General features: G+C 42.9%; 1 protein-coding gene across 1 annotated transcript; it reads left to right on the forward strand.

Moving 5' to 3' along the window:
• Positions 1-189: 189 nt before the first annotated feature.
• LOC8043498 (protein transport protein Sec61 subunit beta) lies at positions 190-3,235 on the forward strand. The gene is made up of 4 exons (XM_002416349.3): positions 190-288; positions 831-925; positions 2,865-2,963; positions 3,051-3,235. Exons 1-4 carry the CDS (start codon positions 286-288, stop codon positions 3,136-3,138), a joined length of 285 nt encoding a protein of 94 aa, XP_002416394.1. The 5' UTR covers positions 190-285; the 3' UTR covers positions 3,139-3,235.
• The last annotated feature ends 10,776 nt before the right edge of the window (positions 3,236-14,011 follow it).

The raw sequence follows: 14,011 nt of genomic DNA on the forward strand, positions 1-14,011 counted from the left end.
CAATGTAACTTTGTATTAATTAATGAACAAGATAAAATTACGACAATGTAATGCTGCCGAATTTCGGAAGTTTTTGTATATCACAAACCACTGATTGTTTAAGAATTAAAGATTGTATATATGCTCCGTTATGCAGCGCCCTTAGCCAAGAGAGATACAACACTTTCGAAGGAGCAAGCCTACATTATTAAAGGGGGCAACAACGTGTTCGCTTTTTGTGTGACGTTGTGCGTTGTGCCAGCTTGCGCTCTCTCAGTTCCTTCACTCGGCTCGCAGCTCGTCACAATGGTAAAGACCACCGATGTTTTCTCCCGTTTCTAACCTATTCTTTAAGACAACGCAATCATGAAACAATCTAAAATCATCATAACGATGTGCTGTTATCCCCGACTGCCAAGATTAACCTAATGCACCATGTCGTGATGCCGCATTTCGGCCACTTCGCTACCTGTAAGCTAGATCGCATCAAACGTCGCTATCGCCCTGACCCTGACGCCGCTCCTACAACAAGATATTTGTCACGAGAATCTAAGTTACCCCTTGATCTTTGTTGAAAGTAGAACGTCAGAAGTAACTTGTATTTTGTTTTTATTTGTCGTAGTGACATTAGAAAGAAAGATGGCTTACATACCCTAGTGCTACGATGTTTTAGGGAAGATGTAGTCTTACGCACTGCCGGTACCTGCTTTTCGGATTGTCGCCGAAGCGATCAGAGGAAGTGACAAAATCAGATCGCAAAAGATTCGACCGAGACCAGATTCTGCTCCCTTTTGTTATGGGAACCAGCATGTCGGTCATGGGCCTTTCCTGATGGCTGTACTTTTTTTCAGCCAGCGTCACCAAGTTCCACGTCGGTCGGTGCCGGAGGCAGGTCCCCCAAGACAACTGCACCCCGATCAAGCGCTAGCTCCACCGTGAAACAGAGGTAAGGCTCGATCGCAGACTTGGACCCCCCGCACGTGCCCCTTGAAATGAGGACGCGGTGCAAAAGCGACCGCTTCTTTGGGGTCATATGTGGAGAGCAAGTCATCTGCTTCTTGCGCAGGACTTCCGGTGACGTCATTACGACGCTTAGCTCTGATTGGCTTTGATTGAAAGGATAGTGGAGTAGACCTCAACGCTAGATGCCTTGAGGTATGGTGCCTGGATCTCGTCTTCGACTGGTGTGTTTAGCGTCCTATCCCGCCCATACATCAAAAGTGGTCCCAATGTGGCAACAAATGACGCGAGTGTCATGCTGTTGCCTGTCGCGATCCTGGCGGTTGGCCGTAGAAATGCTGGCGAAAAGCACGAGCGAACGCGAGTGTCGCTTTCGTCACCACGTCCCTTCAGGCGTCCCAACTTCCGGCTGCTCCAACTTCCATGAACTGTCACAGTGGAAAGCGACCTGCAGCAGAACAGGCGTCTGCCACTTATACCACAACTGTTGGGGCGCCGCCAGGGTCGCAACAGGCGACAGCATGACACTTCTATGACGTCATCAGGCGGAAATCGAGGGACCACTTTTTTGAACCCGGTAAACACACCAGTCGGAGACGCGTTCCAGGCACCATACTTGAGGTTTACCCACTATTTTTTTTTTTTTTTTCAATCAGCCAATCAGAGTTTAGCGTTCTGACATCTGATACAAAAACTGGCACAAGTTTCACCCACCACTCGAGTCTCTACGGGTGCTAGCTTTGGCAGTGTTTTCTTTCAGACTGTCTTAAATAAAGAGCTGTTTTGGGGAGCTGCCTAGGTGTGAGAATGACAAAAGACCCTCTGCCCTTAGCCAAATCTACTTTGCTCTCAGCAAGGGCTACAAGCTGGCATAACAAGTGCGGCAAAAAAAGTGGGGATGGGGTGTGTTGACAGTTTAGTTTCCATTCGGTTAATGTTACTTCACTTTTCTTTTGGGTGTCGTATTAGCAAAAAGTGTTCACAGATCAGAAAAAAAAAAAAAATTCAATAAATCTGCTTAAAGGAGAAGAAGAAAAAGAAAGAAAATGTATGTGACGGCTTGAGCAGCCTCCCTATGCGAGGAACACGGCCCTAGCCCCTCGACAAACCTGGAGTCATAGATGTAGATGCAATTTCAACCGGTTTGCAAATACTGCATGGGACGTAATGCAGTAATAATTCGCGTTATTCTTGTATTTACTTCATGTATCGGCCGTAATGCAAAACATTCAGTAAGGCTGCGGAGGTTACACAAGACGGAACTTTTATTTCGTGCGTCGTTGAATGAAGCTTTCATTTCTACTTCGAGTTCAGTAGGACGTTACTTTAATTTTTATTTCGAGTTCCGTCGGACGTAACGCTAAACACTGCGATAGATTTATTGCACTCAGTTCATTGGTTTATTTCCGAATAGCGCTCGAGAGCATCCTGTGTATTCGTTTGAGGTGTGGGAGTAATGTTGAGCGAATGCCAAACGACCTCGCATGACCATCATGGCCTCCGAGATGAGGCGACTGCACAGACCATCTTGTGGTTCCTCTTTTTCCGCCGGAATGGTGGCAAAATCACGTTAATTCTACCGTGCGCGAGATCGAGCAGTGGGAGGAGCAATGTTGTGTGGTTGACAGCTGTTACATTTAAAAGCCAAGGGGATGGCAGCATCATTTCTGTTCACCGTTGTTACAAAAAAGAGGGGCTCGCGAGCATTTAATTGGTGACATCTCTGCCAACTGTACGATTTGAGGACATCATCATTTAAATGGTAGTGCAAGAAGGGACCTTGCTGGTGGTGCTCACAAGCCACTGAGATCAAAAACCAGAAAATGTGCGCACCTTTTTTTTTTTTTTTTGTCCTTTTTTTTTTTTTTTTTTTTTTTTATTACGAGAGAATCTGACTGGCAGTACATGTTTGGGGGCTCTTGCAGGAAAACCACGACCGCCAGCAGTGGAAGGACGCGCACGCCCAATGCCGCAGGCGGTGGCATGTGGAAGTTCTACACGGACGACTCGCCCGGAATCAAAGTGTACGCCTCTCGCCCGTCGAATCTCGAGACGCGAGCCGACGCTGCTGTCGGTTCTGGGGAATAACTGGGGGTCCTCTCTTTTTGCAGTGGCCCAGTTCCAGTTTTGGTGATGAGCCTTCTCTTCATTGCCTCCGTCTTCATGCTCCACATCTGGGGAAAGTACACCAGGTCGTGAAGGCTCTTCTACCTCACCTCCCTCTGGGACCACCTGCTCCACCCAAGTTGTCTGTACAATGGATCAATCAATACACGTGCAATGTTCTCTCCCTGGACTCTCATCCATTCTTCTCTGACTGGTTGTGGTTGCATCTGTGATAGACTATCGCTTTTTTTGTTATAGAGTCGAGAAAAAAAGCCGGACATACTTTAACGTACCTCAGCAAGTGCTTGCCGGGGAAGATGGTTTGCTTACATGGATTGCACGAACACGTCAAAGGGCAGTGCTAATGGGTATTAGAATGCTCAGTCTGGTGCATGCTCTAGATTTTGTTTTCTGCCACAATGTTGCCAAACAGAGTGCAGCACTTGCTATACCTGCTGTATTTCCTGTGGCAGCAGCATTCCCTCTGCTGGGAGTACCTGCACTTAAGTGACAAGATGGGATTGCCTTCTGTGAGAATACTGCTTTGCTTGCAATATATGTAGTATAAGGAACGTTGGTTACAAACTCGGCACTTTCCGAGTACAGTGTTGATGGTGTACCCCTGTGTGATGTGTTAGTAGTATGTTTGTACAAAATGAAGCAATCTGCTATTTTTATCTGCTGAGTATGTTATGTATTAGTCCTGGCATAGTTTAAAGGTCGATGTACAACAAGGCGGTAAGTTGGGCTAGTTGGTTGAACATCGTCAAACGTGAAAACAGCGCAAAAAATTGAACAAAGGACACACTTCTTTCACTGCTCCTTTGTTCAATTTTTTGCGCTGTTTTCACGTTTGACGATGTACAACCTCGGTTTTCTGCAGGGAAGATAATCCTCTTACGCTCCCCTTCCCTAAGCTGCGTGGGAAGCCAAGCTGGGGCGGGGTAAAGATTGGAGGACATAAGAAAGGGGGAGGCGGGCAAAGATGGAAAGGGCGAATTGTACGTCGGCCTATTTTGAGCAACCCCACCTAACTATATTTTCGAAATCGCCATCTTTTTCTGGTATGCTATTTAGTATCGCGAAATTTAAAATAGTTATTGTGAAATCGGTAAATGGAAAATGACATGGAAAATGACGCCAAAACCAAGATTCGAATATACCCGCGCTTTTCGTTGCCGTGACGTTGCGGGATGGCAGGCGATTGCGGTTCGAGCGGGCTGTCTAAAAATGAACTATGCCGAGCATTTGTTTCGTGCTGCTGTGCGGGGGCTGGAGCGACCTTCCACAGCATTCATTTGACACCATGAAACTGTTTGTAATCAGTTGGCAACAAAGTCTACAGCCCAAAGAGTGAACCCCTGCCGAACGTTGCTGGAGGCTGGAGCAAGCTCAGTTTCACAGCTCCGCTTGCGACGTGGGCTCAGTGGCGGTCACGAGAACTAGCAGCGCTGCAGTCGAGCCTTACTTCCGGACTGTCTAGCAATACTTGAGCTTGGGCGAGTTGTTGAGTCATACTAACACTTCACAATGCAAGAAAACACGCACACAAAAATAAATTTCAAACTCTCAAAGAAAGAACACTCACAATGCGCTGACTCTGATCTCTGTGGCGTATTACACTTCATCATATATATATATATATATATATATATATATATTTGCTATTGTACACATGGAAGTAAAAAAAAAAATAAAAGGGAAGCTTTCAACGCGGTGGTAGCAGACGACGCGCGAGACAGGGAAGCAAGATCCGACTGCAGCGCCGCTAGTTCTCGTGACCGCCACTTGGGCCACTCACCGATTTTGCCAGGGAGCGCCACCGTCGACCCGCCATCTTCGAGGTCGCGGTTTGACGTTTTACTGGCTTGGGTATGCAATTATAAGAACAGTAAGAAACGCTACGATCAGTTCGATATAGCAAGTGATTCGATATAGTAAAACCATTTAAAAAGAACTTCCGTGATGTCTTCTTGAGGCGAGAGCTTCTCTTCCTTTCTAATCTCTTCACTTCCGCCTTGTTACAACGCGCTAAAAAGTTCTCTTTTTTTTTTTTGTTTACATGCGTACAGTGTTTGTTTCTTTAGCTTATCTCCTGAATCGCTTCTCCTCGCGGGCAACCGTTTTGGGATGGAAACTTTTTTTCTGTGCGTGCGTGCAGACTAGTTTTTAGCTTCCTCCCCTTCTGAGCAGGGTTACCAGATTGGGCTATTAATAGCCAAATTGGGCTACTTCTTTTTTTATTTGGCGTCAAAATGTGGCGGTTGGCTATGTGGCTATTTTTGGGCTATTTCAAATCATGACGGAGAAAAATAATTCAACATGACAAACATTGAGACTGCGGGCAATATAAGGGGACACGAAGACACAGAAATCTCTATTATTTATTTTTCTTGTGCTTGCTTTAGGGTAGAGAGATAAAAGACACTTTAGGATGGACACAAATCAACAGTCCATTTTTTACGGATTCCTGCTTTCAAGGTTTTCTGTGAAGATGCGTAGGCATGACGTCAGGACCACGGCTTTGACCTAGATTCAGTTCTAATGGCATCGCTTCTGTATTCATTGTCGCTTATCTTATGCCTCCTAGTTCACACAAAGAAGGACCTTGCCCCTGCATCCTCCTCCCTGACCTTTCTTTTCATCACCCTACCATTTCCTAGGAAAGAGGTGGATTGGGAGGCTACATCTAGGTCAAAGCCGTGCAGGGGCAACTCTTCGATATTGATGAAACGAGTAATCATGCCGAATTACGCATCACCCGAATGCGCGGACTGGGAAACGAATGTGCTTCATGTACGTGCATGTGGCTTCGGAAGTGTTTTTCTGAATACTCTTGAACAGTCCTCGCTTTGCGAGAAGGACAGAATTGCGCTCTTGGAAGTATGTCGGAGGTTTGTGATTGCGTGTATCAAAAGTGTGATGAAACGCCTCCCTGCGAACATGCAGCTTCTCAACGATTTGTTGTTTCTCAAGCATGGCAGCATCACACAGTTTTCTTTTGACAGTTTTTACAAAGCGTTTTCGCCTTTTATACAGACTTCGGTGATCTCGGCCATGGAGTCCGAGTACAGGCTTCTCCAGACGAATATCAGAGATCTGTCTGATGATTGTTTAGAGCTATCTTGGAAAATTGTAAGGGAGGCAAGAAACAGCTCCGGGGCAGCCATGTTCCCGTTGCTCCCTGCGCTTGGCACCGCGCTTTTGACACTACCCATGTCAAATGCCGCCGTTGAGAGGGTGCTTAGTTAGGTGTCCCTCACGAAGTCGGACCTCAGAAACAGATTGTCCCATTCGACCCTGGAAAGCATCCTGTTTGTGAAGTTCGCATTCCTTGGGAAGAAAGAGTGCTGCAAGGACTTCAAGCCCACAGAAGAATTTTTTGCGCGCTTCAACTCGTAACTGATGTATGAGGTCAGCCAGCCCTGCACGAGCGATTGTTAACTCTATGTGACTGCACAAACGTGTGTCAATACTTAAAAATGCCGATACTTTTTTGTGTGTTTTTCCAATAAAATGTTTCATATACATTTCAAGATGTTGCTGTTCTTGGAAGCTTCTTTAGATGCAGTTCCGGCTCCAGTTCCTACTTGCGAGAGCATAATTTTGAATTTTGTGGACCCTGACACTCAGCTGGATTTTGGCTACTTTTTGGCTATACAAATTTTTTGCATTTGGCTACTTTTGGGCTACACCGTTTGGCATTTTGGCGGTTTGAGCTAAACCTACCTGGCAACCCTGCTTCTGAGTCGCTTCTCCGCTCAATTTTGTTCGCAACTTGAGCTTGCTAGAATTTTCTTTCTTTCCCACTTTTTTTCTCTTTTTTTTTTCGGGGGTGGGGAGGCTAGAAAACGATCCCAGACAGCACACGACGTCGGGCCAACATTGGTATCCAATTGGCAAACAATGGTCCAATATTGGGCCAATGTGCCCATCGTAGAACCAATATTGGCGGTACCCAGGTAGCACCAAACATTGTAGTAACGTTATTTTATTGTTGCGTATGTTTAAATAATGTTATGTGTTATACCTGAACATTAATGTAACGTTCAAGTTTAACATATTATGTTTTAGTTGTATTTGAAACATTAGTACAATGTTCCAGTAAAACATATAATGTTATATGTTGTGTTATTAACGTTAATATAACATCACATATGTAACTGCGAAATAACGTTAAAAATAGAACGCTCAAATAATGATTTTGGAACATTTATTACTAACGTTATTTCTGTGTTAATATTGAAACGTTAATGTAACATCACATATGTAAGTGTGAAATAACGTTAAAAATAGAACGTTAAAATAATGATTTTGGAACATCTATTACTAACGTTATTTCTGTGTTAATATTGAAACGTTAATGTAACATCACATATGTAACTGTGAAGTAACGTTAAAAATAGAACGTTCAGATAATGATTTTGGAACATTTATTACTAACGTTATTTCTGTGTTAATATTGAAACGTTAATGTAACATCACATATGTAACTGTGAAATAACGTTCAAAATAGAACGTTCAAATAATGATTTTGGAACATTTATTACTAACGTTATTTCTGTGTTAATATTGAAACATTATTGTAACATCACATATGTAATTGTCAAATAATGTTAAAAATAGAACTTTAAAATAATGATTTTGGAAGATTCATTACTAACATTATTTCAGTGTTAATAATAAAACGCTAATGTCACTTTATTTGTAGAACAATAAAATAATGTTGAAAATAAAACATTCAAATAACTTTATTTGTAAAACAATAAAATAATGTAAAAACTATATGTTCGCCGGTTCCTTTTTTTTTTTTTTTTGCCCGATTTTTTAAAGGTCTTTTTGAAAAGTACTCTACCTGCCCTGTGATAGTTGCAAGGAGGTGAAGGAAGAGGATTAAGTACGGGAGAAAACGGAAAGAAGAAAAAAGGAAATTTTCTCAATTAATTAATTCAAAGCTAGGTGGCGCAAGCTACCGCCCGTTATAAAGGGACCAGCCGGAACAGCCAATATTCATCCATCCGCGTTCCCGCCACTGCAACTGCTGCAACTGTGGCCCCTGCCACCGCTGGTTTCGCCGGTTCGATTTCTTCGAGCGAACTTCTGGGACAGTTTGAATAGCTTGAACTAGTTTGAACTTTGAGTTACTTTGATTTCCAATTAAGCTACGTCCAGCTGCCTCCACAACGGTGACTGCTGACCGATAAAGCGGACAACCGAACAGCTTCTGGACGGCGGGACTCGAGAACCGTAAGTAACCACCTTTTTGATAACCACTGTGCACGTGCTTCTTTTCTTGAAAACAATCTGACGTAAACTGGTATCCTGGGGTGCTATGTTGCGCTTTTTGCACTCCCAGGAGACTTGGAAGAGGGAAGTGACGTCAACGACACAGCAAACGCAGATTGGATGTTGACAGAAGAAAACGAAATCAACACCCAATCTACGTTTGCTGTGTCGTTGACGTCACTTCCCTCTCCCTAGTCTCCTGGGGGGCTATGTTGCGCTTTTTGCACTCCCAGGAGACTAGGGAGAGGGAAGTGACGTCAACGACGCAGCACACGCAGATTGGGTGTTGATTTCGTTTTCTTCTGTCAACATCCAATCTGCATTTGCTGTGTCGTTGACGTCACTTCCCTCTTCCAAGTCTCCTGGGAGTGCAAAAAGCGCAACATAGCACCCCAGGGAGTGCAAAAAGCGCAACATAGCCCCCCTGTCGTTCTCTTTGTTTCAAAAGTAACAAGAGGGGGAAAAATGAAATGACATACATAGAAAACCGTTACATCGTCTGTGCAACCGGCAAAAAATAATTATTGCCGAGAGCGTCCGCGACCATCTTGCAGACATTTTTACGAACTCAGTTTTTGTGGCGGCGGATAGGGATTTGATGGTCGACAGAGCAGAGGACAGCGACAACGGAGCGAAAGAGGTTTTAAGCAGTGCTACCGAACGGTTTCAGTGATCTTTGCGTGGACACAGATTCAGAGTCGGGTGGTACTGAAATCCGGTCGTAAGGTCTTTCGAGCTTGGCAAGCGAGCTATAGTAGCGACATGGGCTAGATCATCAGTGCGACGGTGTGCCCAGCAGTTTCTTTGCGATTTTGGAAATTCTTCGTGAAATTTGAGCAAATGCTAGTGAGAGGTCTGGTCCCACATGGAGACACGACTGTTTGTTTTGCCTGTTGCAAAAGCTGAAAGTGTCAGTCCCCACAGGTATGCACAATGGCAAGGAGGACAGGAGAACTTTTCGAGAAGCTTGTTTGAAAACAGGTGCAACTCGCACTACTTTTTCAACAAAAATGTTTGCTATTAGTCGACAACTGCCCACATTATCTCTCCGTCATCCCTGCAAATCTTTGACAAAGGGCTGAATATTGAACTAAGCGAAGTAAGTTTAGGAAAGCATGCTATGCTTCCTTTATAGCACCTTATTAACAAGTTTACGTGTTTTGCATTTAGTATTGTGTTGTTTTGTTTGCAGGCAAAGAAGTCCTAAGCATCGTGTCCAAAGCAGGAAGTGCTGGTGCGAATCTCAGCTCTAGAAAGACGACATTCTGTGTTTACTTTTATTTTATCGTTTAAAAACAATTTATTCGTGAGTATTTGCCACCTGCTCAGTATGGAAATAATGTTTTTTTTTTTGTTTTTGTTTTTTGTCTTGCTTTCATCTAGTCATCAGTTGTGGACATTTCTTTTAAAACCTTTTCCTAATCATGTGTTCCAGACAGGTTTTTAAGCTTTTTATAGCTCTATTTTTACTTTTGCAACTTGAACATTTATAGCTGCTCGGTATGAGAATGCGGAGAGCTCAAACTCCTCTGAAACGCCCTCGCGGTTGGAGTAGGATGTGAACGTTTGAGAACATTTATTAAATTATAATAAAGAGAAACAATTTCGGTATGAAGCGAGTCCACTGTAAAACCGTAAGATGACATTTTAGTTCTTGTAGCATTCATTTTAATGAGAAAGTTTGTGAGCAGGAAAGATAATTATGCTTTCTTTCATGATGGCAAGCTTTTTCCACCAAAATTAGTGCTAGCATTCTGGGTGCTATTTTTTATGTACCGCAAATTGGGCTTAAAATGGACGTCAACTCATAGAGAATTTTTTTTTTATTATCTTCTGATCTATGTAATGTCGTGTTTTAAAACTTTTGCACCCTACTCCAATCGCCAGGGCTACATTCTACCAGAGTTTGAGGTCGTTGTGATGTCTAGTTTATTTTTGCGGTAGAGAAACACTGTTGAGTTTTCTCGCCCCTTTCTTTAATTATGTGAGCTTCATAAACCCAATTTACAGGCCTTCAAGCTTCTTCGAAAGTGTGAATTTTTTTCATAATTGTTTACTTTAATTTTTTTTTTAGAGGGAAAATAATTTTAACTGCATAGTCTAGCAATATTGTCGCTGCTCATGTACACTTCAATGTTCCCAATTTGGAGAGTTAATAAATGTACTCATAAACATGTACCAAACTGTTTTCTTTCACAGCAGGGGTAGACTGTAATTAATCACCTGGGAATCATGGTGTTCGGCGCAAAAAAAACAACGGACATAAGAGAGAAAGCAGACATACAGGTGCCACTCACGACTATATATATTTGAAAAGTTCAGAAAAACAGGAATACATCTATCGTCATCATCACGTCCACGCATGCGCTTAGCCATGTAATATACGCCTCATCTAACACATGGCTAAGCGCATGCGTGGACGTGATGAAGATGACAATGTATGTATTCCTTTCTTTCTGCACTTTTCAAGTACAGTTGTGAGTGGCACCTGTATGTCTGTTTTCTCTCTTGTGTCCATTGCTTTTTTGCGCCTTACACTATGATTTCCAACGTTCACCAACTAGCCCAACTACAAGTTCTTCTAAAATTAATCACCTGTATGGTAGCTTGTTTGTGCTGTGCTAAATCTGGTGATGGTTGTATCCCACACTTTCTACCAAGGGAACACTTTTTTCTTCAATTAGTGGTGTGTCGAGTGGCATTATGGCTAAGCTGAATAAATGAATTTCTGATTATTCCTCCCCGGGAAAGTGTGAGGCGCACACAGCTGTTTATGTTCAGAACAAGTGTCTTTCTATATTTATGATTACATCTGTTGTCACAAAGAAGCTTTGTGATGGTTTAGTGTTCAATATTTTAAATTATTATGCCTCTCACAAACACACTCTGTTCAATTACTGGGACAACCAGTATATGGCCAAACAGATTTGACAAGTTTGGGAGAATGATAAACATAGATCAACTTTTGTTTGCTTGTTTATCATTCTCTGCTTACATCTCACTTGAAACTTTGGGTGAAGAGTGCAAAGATATTACAATAATCATAAATTAAAAGGCCATTTGGAGTAGAATCCTTTTCTGACATATATGTACAGACGTGGAAAGATTCAACGAAGCCACAGGAGCGTGCGGCCTCGAGATACTCGCGCACTTCATGACGGCAGCGAAAAGAACTAGTATCGATGGCTGCTGCAGCTAGCTGTGAAATTAGCTGCTGTCAGCATCTGTTAAGATGACCTGCTCTGCCGCCCTGCTACCATACTAAAGACCATACGCCTAGAGTGGCACTCTCTACACTGCATCTCGATAAGGCTGGTTATCTGTATCGAATAAGCTGATCGTGTGTACTTGGAATTGCGGAACGCAACAGAATGTCTTTCCTTTTTATTTTCGCTACAGTTCCAGTGAAGCACAATAAGCTTTGATTCACATCACGACAACCATATTGAACCAAAAGCATGCATCGTTGCAAATAATGTTCTTGAAAAGCGCATTGTCTGTTCAGCTGACAAAACATTTCAATGTCAGTGTACAGTGCGCCACTTTAGGCAAATGACTGTCAGTACGGCAGCAGTGCAGGTAATATAACTGGGTGTTGATAGTCGCTAATCTCGCAATCTGCCAGTATTAGAGGGGATAGTTCCCCACGCCACCGGCAGGACGCGCACACATAGTTCGAGGTTGCACGCCACTGTGGCTTTGTTGTTGTTGTTTTTTTTTTTTACGATTGTATTAGCAAAAAGCGCACCTAGCTTGGTTAGTGTTTACGAAAAAAAAAATGCAATTGCTCTTATGAAAAAATGTTTGGAGGGACTGTTAAGAGTCACGAAGACAAACCATACATGTTTGTTTTATTTAGTTTTTTCACTGGTGTGGAATATTGAAATGTGTTAATCTGCTGTTTTGAAAAGCTCTAATAATGATTGTGCCTCACATTTTTTATGCTCATTGCAAAGCCCCCATCTTCTGAGTAAACAATACTCAATAATAGCTAGGGTGTCATATCTGTGTAGAATTGTTTTGGCCGACCATATATTGTTTCAAGGAGTGTTAAAGCTTGTGAAACAGAAGAGAATGTTACTGCACTGGTGAAATGTCTGCAAAGTTTGGAGGAACACTTCTGAACCATAAAGGCATATATATACTGTGTGTAGGGCACATCTGAACTAAGGCTGCTTCAAACACTAATTTGACTGTGTTGCAGGGCTTGCACCTTGGTAAGACGACTGAGTTACCGTACGTGACAGGTGTTGCCATGGCAATTCACCGTCTCTCGGCAACAGCCCTGGCAATGCAGTCAAACACAACTGTCTCAACCAGACTTTTACAGTATATATTTATCTTCATGGTTCAGAACACTCCTCTGAACATTTTGCATACATTTTGCTGTAGTCGGTGACAGGTCAAGAACCAAGTGGAAGCTTTTCCCACCTCTTTCCTCTTTAGTAGAGCGAACGCTGGAGAGGAGGCGACCTCCTCTCCAGCGTTTGCTCTGCTCAAGTGGAAAGAGGTGGGAGGAGCTTCTACTTGGTTCTTGACCTGTCACCGACTATAATGTGGTAATAACATGTTTTTCGAATGTTACTATAACGTTTACGAGAACATTATTTTAATGTTTTGTAAACATTATATTTCTGTTGTAATAACGCTGCGTAAAAAAATTATTTATGTTGTACAAATGTTACTACAATGTTTAGAGTAATGTTATGCTAATGTTTTCCGGACATTGTATTTACGTTGCAAAAATGTTTTCCAAGTGTTCAAATAACGTTTATCAAAACGTTATAAGAATGTTCTGCCAAACGTTAAAATAGCTTTATACAGGCGGACATTAAGAACATTCCTCGAACGTTTGGGACGAACATAAAAATAACATTATTCTAATGTTTTCGTGTTACCTGGGTACACTGGAATATACTGGCCAACGTTGGCCTGACTTGACCAACGGCTCACCAACGTTGGTAATCGATTGGCTTAGGCCGGCCAACATTGGCCTACCTCAGCCAATGGCTTACCAACGTTGGCAATCGATTGGTTTAGACTGGCCAACATTGGCCAACCTCAGCCAACGGCTTAGCAACGTTGGCTATTGGTTGGCTTAGGTTGGCCAACATTGGCCTGTCTTAGCCAATTGGTTACGAACATTGGTAATCAATTGGCTTAGGCTGGCCAGCATTGGTCTATGTTAGCCAATGAGTTGCCATCATTGGTAATCGATTGGCTAAGACAGGCCAATGTTGGCCAGCTTAAGCAAATCAATTACCGACATTGGTAATCGATTGACTTAGGCTGGGCAACATTGGCCTGTCTTAGCCAGGGGGCTTACCAATGTTATATATAATTGGCTTAGTTCTTTTAATGTGCTGATCGCGCACGCTGAGAGCAATCTCTAGCTATGCCTCCGGGGGGAACGATTCTTCTGTTTTCACACGCAGAGCAAGTTAGCAACTGAATTAGAACGCTGTATGCATTGCGAGCTGTAGCAAGTTTGAACGTCCACGCAGAAAAAAACCGTGTTCGGTGACAGGTTAAAAATAAACGCTGGGGAGGAGGTCGACTCCTCCTGATCTTTCGATCTACAAATATGGAAAAAGATGGGAGGAGCTTCTACCACCTGTCACCGACTATAACCAACACGCGTCTTCCCAAAACTGATAGTTATGCTTAGTAAATTCCACAC

The sequence above is a fragment of the Ixodes scapularis genome, unplaced genomic scaffold (genome assembly GCF_016920785.2).
Source record: "Ixodes scapularis isolate PalLabHiFi unplaced genomic scaffold, ASM1692078v2 PGA_scaffold11__112_contigs__length_91849675, whole genome shotgun sequence".
Lineage (NCBI taxonomy): Eukaryota > Metazoa > Arthropoda > Arachnida > Ixodida > Ixodidae > Ixodes > Ixodes scapularis.

Bases quoted from the DNA above. Each gene is read 5' to 3' on its own strand.
- LOC8043498 (XM_002416349.3), top strand. The intron at 926-2,864 runs GTAAGGCTCGAT...GGGCTCTTGCAG, and splicing joins AGCTCCACCGTGAAACAGAG to GAAAACCACGACCGCCAGCA. The intron at 2,964-3,050 runs GTACGCCTCTCG...CTCTTTTTGCAG, and splicing joins GACTCGCCCGGAATCAAAGT to TGGCCCAGTTCCAGTTTTGG.